The sequence below is a fragment of the Rhinolophus sinicus genome, chromosome 17, assembly GCF_057876585.1.
Source record: "Rhinolophus sinicus isolate RSI-liver-muscle chromosome 17, RSI-T2T, whole genome shotgun sequence".
Taxonomy (NCBI): Eukaryota; Metazoa; Chordata; class Mammalia; order Chiroptera; family Rhinolophidae; genus Rhinolophus; species Rhinolophus sinicus.
In genome coordinates, this window is record NC_142517.1 from 172,693,112 (window position 1) to 172,710,200 (window position 17,089).

The following is a 17,089-nucleotide window of genomic DNA, read 5'->3' on the forward strand; positions in this document are numbered from 1 at the left end:
AAACAATATATATTTGTGCTCTCCTCAGAACAGAATCATGGCATCATATAGAAATTACAAATCAAGAAACTTTTTAAAGCATTTTGAGAGTTTATTATATTCTAGTCACAGTATTCATTGCTGAATAGGATATATCCCATTTAATCATTGCAACATCTTATTATTTCATAATCGCAGATGAGAAAACAAAGTCACAGCGAGGTTAAAATCAAAACAAAACAGAACTTGCCCTGAGATCTACAGCCAGCAGTGGTAAACCGAGGTTTCAGTGATGGCCCTTTGAGTACAAAGAATACGAAGCTAGGCTGTCTCGAGGTACCCCTTAAACACAGTGTGTCACACAGGCCTCTATCTAGTATATGCAGGGAGCAAGAAAAGAAATGCTCCTGCCTCTAAAATTTTCACTAGTCTACATGAAGATATAATTCCCATGAGATATAATAAATTCCATGTATTGATTTTTGAACTGGCTGTCTGTGTGGCTAGACACAAACGAGAAATTTGACAATTGCTATGTACTTTATACATGCCAGGCTAAGCACTTTTTATGTGTTAACTCATTTAATTCCTTGTTAAAAAATTAAAAGTCACTATTATTACATTCTCTCTTTACAAAAGAGTGACTTGAGGCACACAGTGATTAGTTCAATTGCCTAAGATCACACAGCAAGTAAGAGGTGGGAGAAGAATTTAAACCCAGGTAATTAGCCTTCAGAATTTAATTAACCCTCTTCGTTTTGACATGCTTTTTGAGAATGGCTTAACAATGACACATTTGACAATGGCTTGAACTGTGTTCAAACATAACCATATACTAAATTGCAGCTAGCAAATATAGTAAAATAATAGAAGAATATTTGTCTTAAAAGAAAAGAATTTGAAAAGAGTTAGGTCACTTTGAATTTTGGCTGAGGAACAACCATCTTTGTCTTTTTATATATAATCAAATGTCAGTGTAATTACAGTCTCTAACACTATAATTACATTCTGTTCTTTAATGCACTATGAGAGAAAGTGTGTTAGTTTGGATTAATTCATTTCCCCATTGAAATAATGTAATGAAAACATTAGATGTGACTTCTGTTTCCTTGCAAACACACTTAATGTGCTGTATACTTGTATTAAGTGATGATCATTATAAAAATTAAATAACAGTTTAAACAATACCCTCTTTTCCCTAATTAAAGTCTTTATTAGAATATTACTCTAATTATTGACATAGCTGTGTAGGTCTTTCTTGTTTACCATCCCCACTTACTGGATCCATCTTCTGTCTTTCTGTGTTCTGCTCTGTACCCCAGGAGTCTCTGAGAACTGTGTCATGGCCCAGGCTTTCTTGCCCTCAAACATTTGCTGCTTCTTGGCCAATGGGAGGAACCCAGAGAACAGAGCACGGGAAGAGAGAGAAGTTTGAGTATTTCTTCCTCCTTCTTTTCCCCTCCTACGCTGTGGTTTTGGCCGTGGCTGTGTTCCTCTACCCAAGGCCAGGGCTTCTCACTCAGTTGCAGTAACTCTATTCTGTCTCCTCTTTGGGTCTAGCCGTGGTCACAACTTCCCACTGTTGGTCTCTGGTGCCTCACCATCCCTCACGAATTAGTTCTTTTACTCTTCCTGCCAACACTTCAAATATAACACCTTCCTCAAACCCTTTTCAATGAAGTACTGTGAGCACATCATCTGTGTCCACTGGGATCCTAAAGAATAGCATAGGCCAGATGTTTCAGGAAACGAAGTTGAAATATGAACAATGACGGAAAAAGGAGAACTTTAATTACATACCAGTAAAGCAGCACAAATTGGGCCATGGATAATGTAGAGGAGATGGGTATCAGAACTGATCCAGCAGCTGGTGGGAAAAACAGAGAAATGGTGTTGAAGATTTTTGTTTTACTTAGTCTAATAGAAATCAGAACAAGATATTATCTTACTTATCATTGTAGTATAAACTTCTGGCTATGGCATGTATACAAGCAGGAATCAATGGAAATCCTGTAAATATCAAGGAAAAAGAAGATAAATAGGCAACTTTCTCTATAAATGGAAGTCCTAAAGTACATCATGACATGTGAAACTCAGAGATACTCTAGGAGCAAAAATAACTGGCATTATAAGTTTATTGAGTAAATATCTGTATAGTCAAACATTACATATGGTAAAGCGTTAGCGATTTATATTTTCAGGTGTGTGTGTGTGTGTGTGTGTGTGTGTGTGTGTGTGTGTGTGTATACGTTTTCTTCTAATAGAAGTCATTTTGAATCGGAGGACTGGAGAGCCTAAGTCCATAAATGTGCTCTTAAGCCCCAAGGCTTAGAAAAAAATCCAGTGTTCATATATTTTCTGTAAGATGGAATTGGCCAATATTTGTTAGATGATCACATGTGGGAAAAGTTGAGACTGACTATGTAAAGAAAAATAGAAAGAAGAGAGAAATATTTTATGTATCAGAAATGTTCATGTTTTGAGCATTCTAAAGCAGGTCTTCCAAACACGAAATAAAGAAATGTTTTATAAAGGTAACTTGAGTGCACTAATGATTGTGTTGTATACATAATTGGATATATATGGATTATTTGACTACATAAATAAATGATAGATAGATAGATAGATGACAAATAGATCGAGTATAATTTCAGTTATGTTTCTGGAAACTAATCCTATTGAATTTATTTTCAGGATTTTATATTTTGTATTATTTCTGTTACTTTTTTAAACATGCTAGATGTATATCATTGTTTGCTTTGTGAATAATACCATGTCAGGAGATTGTGTGGAAAATAGTTCTTCTGCATGCTCTTATTCAACAACTTATCTGTCTACTCTTAGATAAAATGACAATGTTTTCTTTTTTAAACAAACATTTTTAAAATAGAACTTCAAAGCTGATTAAAACCAATGCCCTCATTTTGCACATGAGGAAAAAGGAGATTCAGAGCGGTACAGAGACAAGATCCTTAATTCACGATTCTAATTGTGTTGTTTTAGTCACCGCATATTTAGCCAAGATACACATTAGATTATTAAATAGAAAAAAAGCATTGTATTAATAACTGACCGATGAGTACTGACAACAATGAATCAATAGTATTTTATTTAAATATATCAATTTACAGCATTAAGGAAAGGTTAATCACCTGAATTGTTTTAAAATGATTAATAATAAGTATGTTTTTATTACAAAGGAACTCTGCATCCTCTAAAAGCTTTCTTAATAAGGTGAATCAGCAGATATGTGCAATGGCACTTACCCCAGCCAAGAAAATAATACCACATTAAGCGTTGCTTCTCTGCAAACACGGCCACCACAATGAGTGTGTGTAGGTAAACGCCTTCACAAAGCATCCAAAAGTAGTTACAGCCCATCAGGTAAAGATGAATGAACTGGAACACTTTACAACTGACCTGTGAGTAAAAAAGGAAAGCAATCAATATTTAATTGCTTATGAATTCACATGTAAGTCAATAGTCTAGTTTAGCTGTTAATAGAAACATGGAATTTTCTCTCCTCTGTACAAAATCTTACACACTAATGATTCAGATTTGTAAAATGCAGTCTTCATCCTCGTCTAATGGTGCCTCTGAAGTTTTCAGCCATTGACTTCAAAGGTTTATAATAGTATACTTCCAAGGAAATGTGTTCATTCCAAATCTACATTTAATGGATGTGTGCTTTAGTTATTATGCAATTTTAAGTGCAAAAGTTCCACACATGAATGACTTTACATCTATCTACATTTACTTTAATTGTGTCATCATGAACCCCTTGATTGTTGCATTCTGTTAGAAAAGTCTTAATCATTATCTTAATAATTATAAAAGCAGTTCATGAAGAGTGCCAAATGCTTCAAAAATCTTGCATATTACATGCTAACAGGCAAATACTTATTAAATAATAATCTAATGAGTCCATACTTTATCTTATCCAAATATAGGGTTTGAGGGTTTCATGTAGGTAAAAAGAAGAAAAAGTTATGGTTTTCCTTCCTTTTTTCCTGAGGTCTCCACTTTATCTTCTCCACTTTTAAAAGAAACAGGAAGAGGGAGGTTCAAATACAGGGTAAAGAAAACATGTAGAAGTAAGAGATATAGTTTACTCTATTAACAAGGGAAATAAATTAAAAGCTCTCTGAGAACTGCATGGCTGATTACTCTCTTCAGCTCCAATTTCCAATCTGGAACTCAATAAATAGTGGCAATTATAGTCATTTTTGAAATAATTTTTTTTTTCACTGAAAAGAAAATTAGAAATGAAATGCACTGGAAAATAAACATTGGGTTATTATAAAATATTAATAATAAACTTGCATATGAGTTAGCTTAAAACATTGTTAATATAATTGTTTTATTTAATCCTTAAACTAATTCTGAGGTATGAATGGTTATTAGTTACATATTTTATAGATAAAACTGCACTAAAGAAGTTAAATGATTTGCTAATATTCATACATCAATAAAAGCTACATCTTGAACACAAGTCCTTTAATTCCAGTTTTGTTTTCATGACTATACACACTGCCTTATGCCTGAAGGACATTTATAAAACCTATTCTTTCATTAAATATATATTCAGATTGCATGACATTAAAATTTAAATAATATACCTTGATGTCAAATATAACATTTTATTAGCTAACTCCTCTTAAAGGTAAAAATGAGTTATTCCACTATATTATATAGAAATTATGAACTTCAGCATCAAATTTTAATCTATGTAGTTTTTAGATGTAACTATCTAATTGAGCTTCTAATTCCTTATTAATTGAGCTTTTAATTTCTTTATTAATTGAGCTTTTAATTTCATTTGAAAAATTTATAAACATGATAAAAATAGCTTAAAGTATGCTTCAGAAAAATACATTTATGCTGGGCAATAATGATAAAAACAGAAAATAAATTTTCCAATAATATATTAAAGTTAATTATATACGGTTTGCAATTTGTGTGTTAAACACAATGTACTTGTATATAAATATAAGATTTAAAATCTCTTGCTCTGCAACTTCATGACAGAACTCTGAATCTCCTTGCTCTAGAGAAATTCACTCTCAAATGGCCGGACCTTGGTCAGTTTTTTATATTGCTAATTATATCCCAGTGTGTTTCCTCACCCAGTGACTTTAGAGTGGAACATATACAAAATTAAGCAATCCAGATGCACATGTGCAAACAATACAGGGAATTTTAGAACTTTGGAAATTACCCTAAAAACACACATAAAGCACATACAAGTGTATTGTTTATTGACTCATTGAGTGAAAATCCCTTCCCTTCTCTGATTTCAGTAACTAGATAACTTAATCTCTAACAAAACACTTTATATATACATACATACACACCACCCCACAAATCTATATCCAAAACTGTAATATAGATATTACAAAAATTATGAAAGCAGATGATTTAAAAAACTTGAATACATTTGTTGTTTACACAGATATTTTAATTTAAATGTAGCTTACATATACTTACAGATTACATAAAATATGTAAATATGTATAAGTAAGTTTTAGCTTATGTTTTAAAAATATAGCTTTATGTTATGACAGTCTCTGTGCTTATTTTGTGTATCTTTTGGTACTCATCCTAAACATTGTGATTCCAAAGGGATTGTAAGGAAACATAAACGTTTACTGAGACAGGTGGACTTGGAATAGCCGTTTAAAAATTTTATGTTCATAAAGTTGAATATTATGTAGGGTATGTATAATTCATTTTTCTGTGGTTTTATTAAATTTTTAAAGTCAACCTGATACCAAAAATATAGTTTCCATTTTCCAGTACTGTTTTTTCTAACTACAGTTATTTTGATTTTTTTAATTCGATTGAGTAAATGTTATGTAGTCATAAACACTTATGTCCTACCAGCAGCAGGACTCCAGACATAAAACGAGGTGAAGATAAATGTAACATATATAAATAATTGAAGCAAAGTAATTATTCCTCCTTTTAATATTCAATCATTATAACTTGAGGAATATTGAGATATATTTACTTTTCTAAATTGGAATACAGGTACGTATACTCTCTATATGTCAGACCTTAAAAAACACACATATGAGTACTTAATTATGCACTTAATACATATATCAAGATCTCTCACCACTCCCATATCTTCCCTGCTAACCCTTTGAACTTAAGGGCACGTCTAGTTTTACTTACAGGATTTGTTGCCACTAAGGCCTGATTATTGGCCACTGCAGTGAGATGAATGATTGTTACAACAGAGTTACAAATGAAGGAGAAGAACAGATTTTTGTGCAACGTAATCCTTTGGCAACTTAGGCTCCTAAAAGGCAAGAGAAAAAGTGTGATGACATCTTAAAATGTTTCCATCTTTTTATTAATTATCATTGAAATAAGATACATTCACAATTCATAGCAGCTACATCAAATTTGGAAGAATTACTTTTTCTCCCAAGATTCACTCAAAATAAAATATTAATTAGGGAAAATTTATAATTCCTTAAAACCCAGAGACAAATGTACTTCAGTACAGTCACACACACAAAATGTGTTCTAATTCTCTTACTATGTGATTAAAGGACATATTGCATTTCCCTCTTTTAAATAAAAACAATGCCATATTGTGGGCAAAATTTTGAAATGATGGAATAAAATCCTATCATAAATGAAATATTTAATATCAAAACCAAATACCTAAGAGCTCGTATGAAATCATTTCAATACAGAGATACAAAGCTTATTATGATTATTTTGCAAAATTATCCAAATAATATAGTCAACCTAAATAATTCACTCTATATAACTTAAACCAAATACTTCTGTTTTGGAAACCTTGATATCCAGTTTAGTTGTCCATAATGTTGTAATAAACTGGACCATTGTCAAATCATTTTACTTTTTGCTGTGTAAATATATTCTATTTTCTACAAAATTAGCCTACTGCTATTGCTTTAGTTTCTTCCATTTTTCTCTCCAGGTGCTGTGTAACTTAAATTTAGACAGGTAGTCTCTGACATATGCTTTCCATCAATGTCTAGTGGTAAAAATGGCTCAGATTTTTCAGTGATGCACATTGTTTTCTTCTAAACATATTTGTTAACAAATATAACTACATTAGTACAAATAAAATCCACTTGTAAACGAAAACCAAAACATGTACTTGGAAAACACACTGAAATGAAACTAAAAATATTCAAGTATTTTTTCAAATGTTAACCTACAACTAATTTCACCTACTCTAAATTTTTAAATGGGCTTATTTTACTCAAAATATTAAAAAAATTATTCATAAGCTTTTACAAAAACAAAACAAAACAAAAAAACCTCTTTCTACTTTCTTTAAATGTTACAACGTCTCTTTCTAACCTAGCATGACTACAGAATAGAAAATGTGGTTTGTGGGTCTGAATTGTTTCCATTTCATATCTGTGCACATAATTATTTTAGAACACTATTTCAATATGTAATTTTAACAAGCAGAGTTATAGAGGTAGTCGGTGTGTGAACAAAACCATTACACTTCATGTGTAATGAACTATGTCTTTCAATTCTATTTTGGAACAATTAGAAGCAGGTAGTATCAATCAGTACCTGTAGCTCAGAGTGGGTTTTGAAACCTGACCTGAGAGTGAATCTGGACTGTGCCACCTATGGACAGTATGACTTTGGGCAAGATATTTAAAATCTCTAATCCTAAATTTTCTCATCTGTAATATAGGGAGAACAATAGTACTTCATAGGATTGGCTGGGAGAGTAAATGAAATAAACCATGTCTAGTGTATAATATAGTGTCTAACACATTGGCGGACACTCAACTATTATTTTTAACATAGTTATTAATTACATGGCTGATTTTAATTAAGTTTCTAATTTTTTTCTCACAAATAATAAAATATCATCAAACTTCACCTCAGTAATATAAAACTGTCCATGTTTTAAGCAATACAATGAAACAGTGAATTGTCATCATTGTTATGAAACACAAGAATTTAACATTAGAAAGACAGTTTCCATATGATGAAGGGTAATAGCAACCTAAATTATCTCGCCAAGGAATTTCATTTTTCCCAGAGTTGTCTTCAAATCACCACTTCCATTATCACGTTGACCTCAAGTATTATTCTGCTCCATATTCAAAGTTCTGTCACAGTATGGATAAAATACTTGGCCTTTGTTTCCCATTTGGCTTGACATGAGTTAGAAATTTCCAACTTAAACTTTCCTCAAAATTACTCCGGAGGAAAACTAGCTGAAGGAGGAAATACAAGCAGTATAAAAATAGTCCAGTTTGCAAAGTACTGCTTTCTTATGCTAATTTATCTAATTTAATTTCCAAATGCTCAGATCATTTCCCAAGAGAACATTATCCATGTATCCAAGAGGAAAGCTCATGTCAATCTGAACACTGCCAAAAACAATAGGCAGAAAGCTATAAATGTATTAAAAGAACAAGTACTATAGCTATCTTTTGTTTACTTAATGGCACCTTGAATTGATGGGACCACCTGGTTATGTATGACACAAAGTAGACATAACCTACATCAATAATTCCCTGGTGAAGGCTGTGGGTGATCCATCTGGTCAGCTTAGAAAGAGTACAACAGTGTTTCTACCAAGATGCTCAATGAAGGTCCCTCTGAGAGGAGGAAATGGTTGCTCTTGTTCTGTCATGTTCCTTCCTCCCCCACCCCTGCCCTTCAGGGACGCTCATTTAATATCACAGAAGAGGATGGGCTGCATAAGGAACAGACATCTCTTTTTGTGTGGCCAGTTGGTCTGCTGTCTTGTGTGAACTCCTCCTGTGCAAATCACTTTCTCATCTCCCAACGGGCAGGAAACCAAGAGAAGAAACAGTCAGGCTTTCTGAATGTTGGTGATTTTTACACTCTAAAAAAATGCCCTTTTAAGATAAAATTCATTATAAAAGTAAAATTCACCATTTATTGTGTCCTTAGAATATCTCAGTCACAGAGATAAAATTTTATATTCATTATCTCGTTTAATAACCCCTTTGAAGTATCACTATCCTTTAATAAAACTGAGTTAAGCTGTTCAAAGTCACGATCTTATTAAGTGATCTGCTGAATTTGAATGTTGAAGTTTTTAAGACAATAAGAAGGCTTCTGTAGCTTGTAACATTCATTTAGTCACTTGTAACTCTTTATTGATGAATAAGTAACATATTATGCTCTGTTTCTAGATCCTGGGGAAATAGTTGTGAGTAATACAGAGCAAGACCCTGATTTCATGTTACTCGTGTGACAGTGGAGGGTAAATAGACATATCGATTACATAATGTAATTCCAGATAGTGTTATATGCTTTTTAGAAATTAAAATAGGATTGAGAAGCAGATAAAGGCTGTGCCAGAATGAGAGGAAGACTCAAGATAGAACTGAAACAGAGAAAAAAGAGGAGAAAAAGCATTCCAAGCAGATAAGTTACCCCGAGTCAGTTTTATTTTTTAAGTTAAAGTGAAAGCTTCAAGTTTTTGAGGGGCAAAGAAAGACAATTTGAATAGAGCATAAAGGAAAACTCCACGTTGTTTTTTCCATTCTAAGATGAAGAAAATTAAATTTGAAGAGCATAGTTTATAGAATGACTTCTTGATTCTGAAGCTCATAATCTTTTGTGTTGCATTGCAGTGTTCCATCAGCAAATGTTAGCAGCATACTATCCAGTCATACTTGGTTTTTGTTTTTCCTAATTACTAAAAAGATGCTATAGTTTGCAGGGCTTACTTTGACTTTCTTGTCTTGGGTAAGGTCTAGAAAAATAAACTGTGTCTACGAGAGTGGAAAACCAGATTGCAGTATATATTATGACTTTGGGAAGAAAAAAAAATGTTGCATTATTTATGTTCTCTATTTCACAAAATTTTAATCCATTCAAATGACTATAGTTTTTATACCAAGCAACAGATAATTAGCTGTCTTAAAATTATTTGTTGTTTTATTCCCATGAAAACTTAGTTATGCTTAAATAGCACTTTTCAACTTGCTTAAGCAAAACAGATAAAATACACTTATAAAGAAGTTTCATATTTTTCAAAAATATCAACAGACATATATGATCTCTAACATTGTTAAGCTTTTAATAATAAATGTACTTTTTAAAATAAGGCCACATTCATTAATTCAGTTATTTATATTTCCATACCTGGGACTCTTCTCCAGAAACCAGTAATTGGAATTATATTATAGCAGAACTGGTTTATGTTCAACTAAATCCATTACTTCTTGCACCACTCTCATTATTTACATCTGATACTCTAATGTGGAAATGCAGTGTTTTCATTATATAATTGTAGTGGACATATATAAAAAGCTTTCCATCCAAGCCTCACATTACTGAATAGGAATGTTTTCAGTTTTCACCACGTTCGGTTTGAAGCAAATGGATTTTTCAGCATATTGATTAAAATTCATTAATTTGGAAATTGACCCAGTGAGTATAGTCAAATAGAACATTGTATGAAAAACTATAGTTAATTAAACAATATCCACTGTTAAGGTGGAGGAAGCCTGGTATGCATACAACAGAATAGGCTATATCTCAGAATCACAGTGCCTAACAAACTTACGATGAATGAATTTATCACAAGACTTGAGAAAGCAAGAATGATCCTGGCTACACACTGAGAGGTATGTTATTCAGGAACTACTAGATGACTGTTTCTGAACTCAGCCATTATTACACCTGACACAGCAGATTTGCCAGATTTAAAAAAGAAAAAAAAAGAAAAAACTTAAGTGAAAGTTCTGATTTGCCAAAACAGGTTCATCAGGGTATGACTTATAGAGTAAAACTCTTTGTTCTCTATGTTTCAATGTAAAATTTCTTTAAATAGTTAGCTTTGTTTAAAATGGACTTAAAGATTCAATCATGAACAGTTTTTAGGAGAAAAATTATCGCTTAGAGAAGAAAACTATAATTGTTCTCATTCAAGAGATATGTGAAGAAACCGGAAATGAGACAAAAATTCATGATATTGATTGACTATAATTCAGATATTACCTAAGAAAAAAGTGAGAATTTAGGTCACTTGTCCTGAAAAGCAAAAATATAAGCATTAAAGATTATTTTATTAAGTTGAGAAAGCTTTAGCCTATCAACGGGATAGATTTTTTTTTTTAAATTAGGACCTTATCCCAACTACCTAGAAATGATATCATTGTCTATAGAGTTGTAAATATGCAACTTGTCTTTAAAATTGTTTGGAATCAGTCTCTGAAATGTCAGCAAAATTAAGATATTAAAAAAAAGAACCACTTTTTCCTCATACAAGTCAGATGTTATATGTGCTCTTTTATGTGCAAGAAGATGAAGCCCTTTGTCTGGGTTGAAAGTAAGAACAACATTTGCTGTGCTCTCAGATTTTAACCAGTGATTAAAATATAATTTATAACTAATTCCAGTAAAGTTTATTTATTTTTTTTATCTAAAGGGTTCTGCTTTGTTTTTCCAAGGATAATTATGAGCAAGTCATTGCCTCTCAGGACTTGGCAAATCCCAAATTTCTGTCTCTTTCTCTTCCCCTCCCTTTCTGTTCCCTTTCTTTTTATCTCCCACCCTGACTCTTCCCTTTAATTGGCTCTAATAGAAAACTGAAGTATATCTGGTAAATAGTGTTTCATGTTCTCTGTTTCTAATTTAAAACATGGAGAAGTAGTAGACATTTTTCTCTCTCTAAACAAAAAATAACCAACTGTATCCTAAGTCAACTTTTTGTATGGTTCTTGGTTTTTATTAGGATGAATCAGTAAGCCTCAACAAATGAGGAAAAAAGTTACCTCTACCAAAGACTAAACAAGAATGACTGCAGTATCAGGAACTGGGTTCAGAAGCAGAAAGGAGGTATTGACAGATTTTTTAATATATATATATATACTCAATGATTTTATGTGAAACATCAGCACCTCTAGGAATTAGTTTGTAGAAAGCTAAAGTTTGTGTTGTTCTTGACTATATGAACATGCTTCATTAACATTTCAATTCAGCATTATCTGCGGTGGCCTAGGTCTTCCTTCAGTTGAGCTGGAGAGTCTCTGGTATTGTTTTACACAGATGCTTCAACTGATTAGGATTTTAAGGAGGCTGTCTGATGATGGAGACAACAAATGCCAGACAAACACAAGGGACTTGCCCAAGGTCATGATAAGTCATGGGAAACTCAAAGTCAGTCCTAGAAATAAGCTTCTAACTCAGTTTATGTCTTCATTCCTTAAGAATTTATTAAATGCCCACTATGTACAAAGTCTTCAGCTAAGTCCTGGGATGTGTAAAGAAACAAAGTGGAAATAATTCTTGCTCCCATGAAGCTAACTTTGGGACATCCTTTACATCCTGTTTTAGTGGATAGTTGTTTTTAATAGGTAGCAGCTTTTGCTATTTCAACAAATGATTCTGTTGAGTATATATTAGAAGTGTCTTAAAAGTAAAGACTACAAATTCTTTAATATAATTGAAGCAATGAGTAAGCTACATGGTATTTCATGGGCATAAAAACAGTTTTATTATTTTTGACTTACTTAGCCAGAAGGTTTTCTGATACAATTATACTAGTAAATTGGTTTATACATTTTTCATTCATTGTTTACTTGTTTTTCCATATGAAGAGTATAACACTTTCTTTATAAATGTGATGCATATAAAACTAGAAATTGTGTTCTTTAATTTTGTTTTGAAAGAGTCTACTGGTATAATATGCCTATCAGGGCTAAATATTTATATAATGATATTTAATGGACTAATAAGAAAGAGTGGTAACTATGCCAATAATAGACAATGTTTTCCAAACTAGACACTCATCTTAACACTGCACATATATTATCTCAGCCCTTATATCAAAGTTATGGTATAGATACTAACAGTATCATTTTTTTTAAAGATGAGAACTTGAGGATTAAGAAATGAAAGAACTTGTTCCATGCATTGCAGCAAGTGACAAAGATGGGATCTGAGAGCAGATATGTCTACATACAGAGCATACTCTTAACCACTCTCCGGTAATGAAGGATGTCTAGACATATAAAAGAAGTACTTAATGCTATACCTGGGTCTTACTTGAAGAGTGTTTTTCATGTTTTACCTAAAGCCCAAGAATGTATAATAAGAAAGAAAAATTAGTTTGTAGCTTTGCTTCTTTCTGTTCAAATTCTCCATTTTTAAAAGACAAACACCAGTAAAATTACTAAGTCAAACAGAGAGGACACAGATCAGGAGAAACACTGGACAATTTAGTTAACTAGTTAGAGCATACATAAAATTAGGTGTTGGGCTAGATAATCTCTTCATTTCTTATGGTTTACAAAATCTACCTGTTGATGTTCTATCCATTGTTTAACACTTGTTTCAAAGAGATTATCACCTCAGGAATCTTCTGATTCTGTTACCTCTGTCTTTCCATAGCTTTGTAGATCTATGATAACTTTTTTTTTATTTACTTTGTATTATGATTACACTGGGGTAGTGTTAGATGGCTACATAAGTGTAGACTGTGTACCTAATTGATTAGTATAGTCTGATGACAAACTCGTAACTCTTACCATTTATTGAGATATTCCTATGTGACTGGTACTATGCAAGTCTATTTTACCCAGTATTTTAAAACAACATCATTACCCATTATAAAGAAACTGAAGTTTACGGAAAAGCAGAATCAGGCTAAGTCCATTCTATTAGTAAGTGACAATGGCAAGATTTGAATATATCCCGTGGTTTTAATCACTGAATTATACTATCCATTAAAATTAACCTGTGCCTGAAATCAAGTACACATTGGTCATGCTAACTTACCATTAAAGATTTTTTTTGATTCACTAGAGATTGAACAGTTAATTGTAGATTCATTATAAACTTTAAGGATAAGCCATGTAATTCATTGAAAATTTATTTATTTATTTATTTATTTTTATTTATTTTTAATTATTGGGGTGACAATTGTTAGTAAAATTACATAGATTTCAGGTGTACAATTCTGTATTACATCATCTGTAAATCCCATTGTGTGTTCACCACCCAGAGTCAGTTCTCCTTCCATCAGCATATATTTGATCCCCCTTACCCTCATCTCCCACCCCCCAGCCCCTTACCCTCTGGTAACCACTAAACTATTGTCTTTGCCTATGAGTTTTTGTTTCTCATTTGTTTGTCTTGATCTTTTACTGTTTTTGGTTTATATACCACATATCAGTGAAATCATATGGTTCTCTGCTTTTTCTGTCTGACTTATTTCGCTCAGCATTACACTCTCAAGATCCATCCATGTTGTCACAAATGTTATTTTTTTGTGTAGAGGCAAAAAACCAAATTCCTTATATTGGCAAGATACTCATTTGCTTTAACAAGGTTTTGCCTATGTAGAGTGCTACACATCTCTTTTTAAAGCATGGGATTTAGCAAACAGATACATGCATTTATTGTATACAGTGCTCTTAATTATTTTTTAATTGCTATTTTCCTGAAAAAACAGGCCTATTTCTATGTGAAACATGGAGACAATATTTGGAGAAACATAAAATTTCTAGTCTCTCTTTTAAAATGAGATGAGTCTGCAGATTGTATCTTTAAAGCTAAAGTACTAAGCATATATATGTATATACAATGTCAATTTTTTTAAAAGTATTTTTCCATAGAGAAAATAAATTAATTCTTTTTTTTTTTTTTTTTTTTTTTTTTTATTAATTAGTTTCAGGTGCACAAGACAAAGCAAAACTTAGACATTTATCATTTATATCCCTCACACTGTGTGAACCCCCCTCCCCCCATCCACTATCCCTCTGTACGTTCCCAAAACCTCTCACTAAATTAATTCTTAAGTTTTAAATTTTAAGCCTTCAATTAAAAATTCTACTTTCTTGTGAGTATTGGTTAAGTAGTTTTAAATATTTGTAAATATAGATGTAAAATTATTGAACCACATTATCTTTCAAACCCTAATCAATAATAAATATAGTTTATCTGTAGAGACTGCTTTTAGCTTGCAAGATGCTTTCAGAAATGCTAACTTCCCTGATATTGAAATTGTGTATTTTGGCTTCAAAAAATTAACTCTTCCACTCTATGTGGGTGCCCCAAAAATGTGACACATTTTAAGAAAGGAAAAACCTATTAAAAATGTAATACTCAATATATACTGATAACAAAAGATGAATACAAGTCACATTTGACTTCTGGAATAACATGAGGTGCTCAAAGTGGTTACCATCAGCATCCAGACACTTCTGATTGCAGTGAACTACTACTTGGGCAACGTTGACCAAAGTGCCCACTTGCATACGTTTTTTCTTGGGCACCCCCAGTATTTGTCTTTATTAAATTACTGCTCTTTCATAGACTTGACTTAGAAATAGTATTACAGATCTTTAGGTCCATCTATGGACCTAGAATAAGGATCACCAATTACAAATTCGTGATTGAATGACATCTAATTTCTGTCTGAAAATCTTAAGTGACAGGAAAGTCAATTGGTCAATTGGTAGTTCATTCTATTTTCTTTAACTATTAAGAGTTCTTTTATTTTTTAAATTAAGCCAAATATTTTTTTTTATGTTATTATACAAAATCTATTCCCAATATAGTCATTTAAATTTTTGAAGTCATCTGTTGTGCCCCCTATAGTTCATGGTTTGTTTGTTTGTTTTTTGGCTTAACATTCTTAGTATCTTAACTCCCTGTTCAGCGAACATTATTTTCTTTAATTTCTTCTCTGTCCTGATAAGCCAATTTTTACGATATCCTCTTTTCCTCTTACAAAGTCAGTCCATAGTGAACACGGTGAATGCCTGGTCTGATTAGAAATTTGGAATTGTATACTTGGTATAATCTGGTTTGTAGCATTGTTTTCATTTGGCAGTCCCACTATTGCCTCAGTTCACAGCAAGTTATTTGTTCAATGAAATCATAGACTCTTTCATGAGAAAGCTTTGTTAATTTTGCATTTGACATTATGGAATTAGTTCAGGACTGTATTTATATCCTTGCTAAATTCAAACTTGTTTGGTGCCATAGGGCTTGGAATTCTAGGAGACTGTTGTTTTCTTTTTGACTACTGATATTGGCATGTGATAAAATTGCTATACTTTATGTTCTTCAGAAATTAATTGTGCTTGAATATAATTATTAACATACAAAATAATTGATTGTTTTCTCTGAAGGTTCTCAGTTGCATTAGTTTTAAATTTGCAGAGATGGTGGTCTAACTCCATGTCCACTGTAACTAATAGTTGCAATTTCAAAAATACTGCAATAAGGAATTCAGGAAGAATTCACCAAGGAAACGGTGCTAAAGTTTAGATCTGAGGTAGATGCATTTAACTAGCTTGAGAGGTGGGAGAGAATAGGTAGAATATTCACTTATAAGTTATGCTGATGGTTTTGATTTTAAATAAATTACAATAGGAAGTCTAAAATTTTTGAAGCAAAGGATGACAAAATCAGATCCATATTTGATCTAAATCTTTGAAAATATTTTGGCTGCATTGTTTAGAGTAGAATGAAGGTGATAAAAGTAGACTTGTTGAGGCTACATAAGGTAAGGGTGGTGGTGGTAGCAGTAGAGGTGAAGAAAATTGGATAGATTGGAGAAATGTTAGAAGGTTAAATCCACAGACTATGAGGAAAGAATAACAGGGAGGAAAAATGAGAAGTTGTCACAGATTAGTCCTAAATTTTGAGCTAATGCAATTAGATTGCTGGTGGTATTATTTGTAAGATGGGTCACTCTGGAAGAAAATCTGGTTTGGGTTAGGGAGAGGTAGATGTTATGAATTTGTTATGAACATATTGATTTTGAAATACTTCTGAGATGATGCATGAGTATTTCAAGAGCTATAAAAAGATATATACACTTTGACCAAGATATCCCATGTCTCTGGGAATGTAGCCTAAAAAAATAGTGCAAAATATGGGAAAAGTTATTTCTGAAAATGTCCATTTCAGTTTTATATTAATAGGAAACATTGGGAGCAATGTTAATGCTCAAAAATAGAGGAATGATTTAATAACCTGTCAACTTACAAAATGCAATATCATTTAGTCAATTAAGTAGCTGTTTTAAAAACTCTTTAGTGACATGGAAAGTATTAATAACATAATGCTAAATTATAGAAATAGTTAAAATATTTAG

At 32.1% G+C, this 17,089-nt stretch overlaps 1 protein-coding gene across 3 annotated transcripts in view; it reads right to left on the reverse strand.

The window, feature by feature from the left end:
- The window catches only part of CALCRL (calcitonin receptor like receptor), a 90,695-nt gene that overhangs the window by 11,278 nt on the left and 62,328 nt on the right, over positions 1 to 17,089 (reverse strand). For all 3 annotated transcript variants that reach the window (XM_074339068.2, XM_019740750.3, XM_088794619.1), the window contains 4 exons: positions 6,157 to 6,283; positions 3,246 to 3,399; positions 1,929 to 1,989; positions 1,780 to 1,846 (listed from right to left, as the gene is read on the reverse strand). In XM_074339068.2, the coding sequence (XP_074195169.2) occupies positions 1,780 to 1,846; positions 1,929 to 1,989; positions 3,246 to 3,399; positions 6,157 to 6,283 (409 nt within the window). The remainder of the gene's footprint in view (positions 1 to 1,779; positions 1,847 to 1,928; positions 1,990 to 3,245; positions 3,400 to 6,156; positions 6,284 to 17,089) is intronic.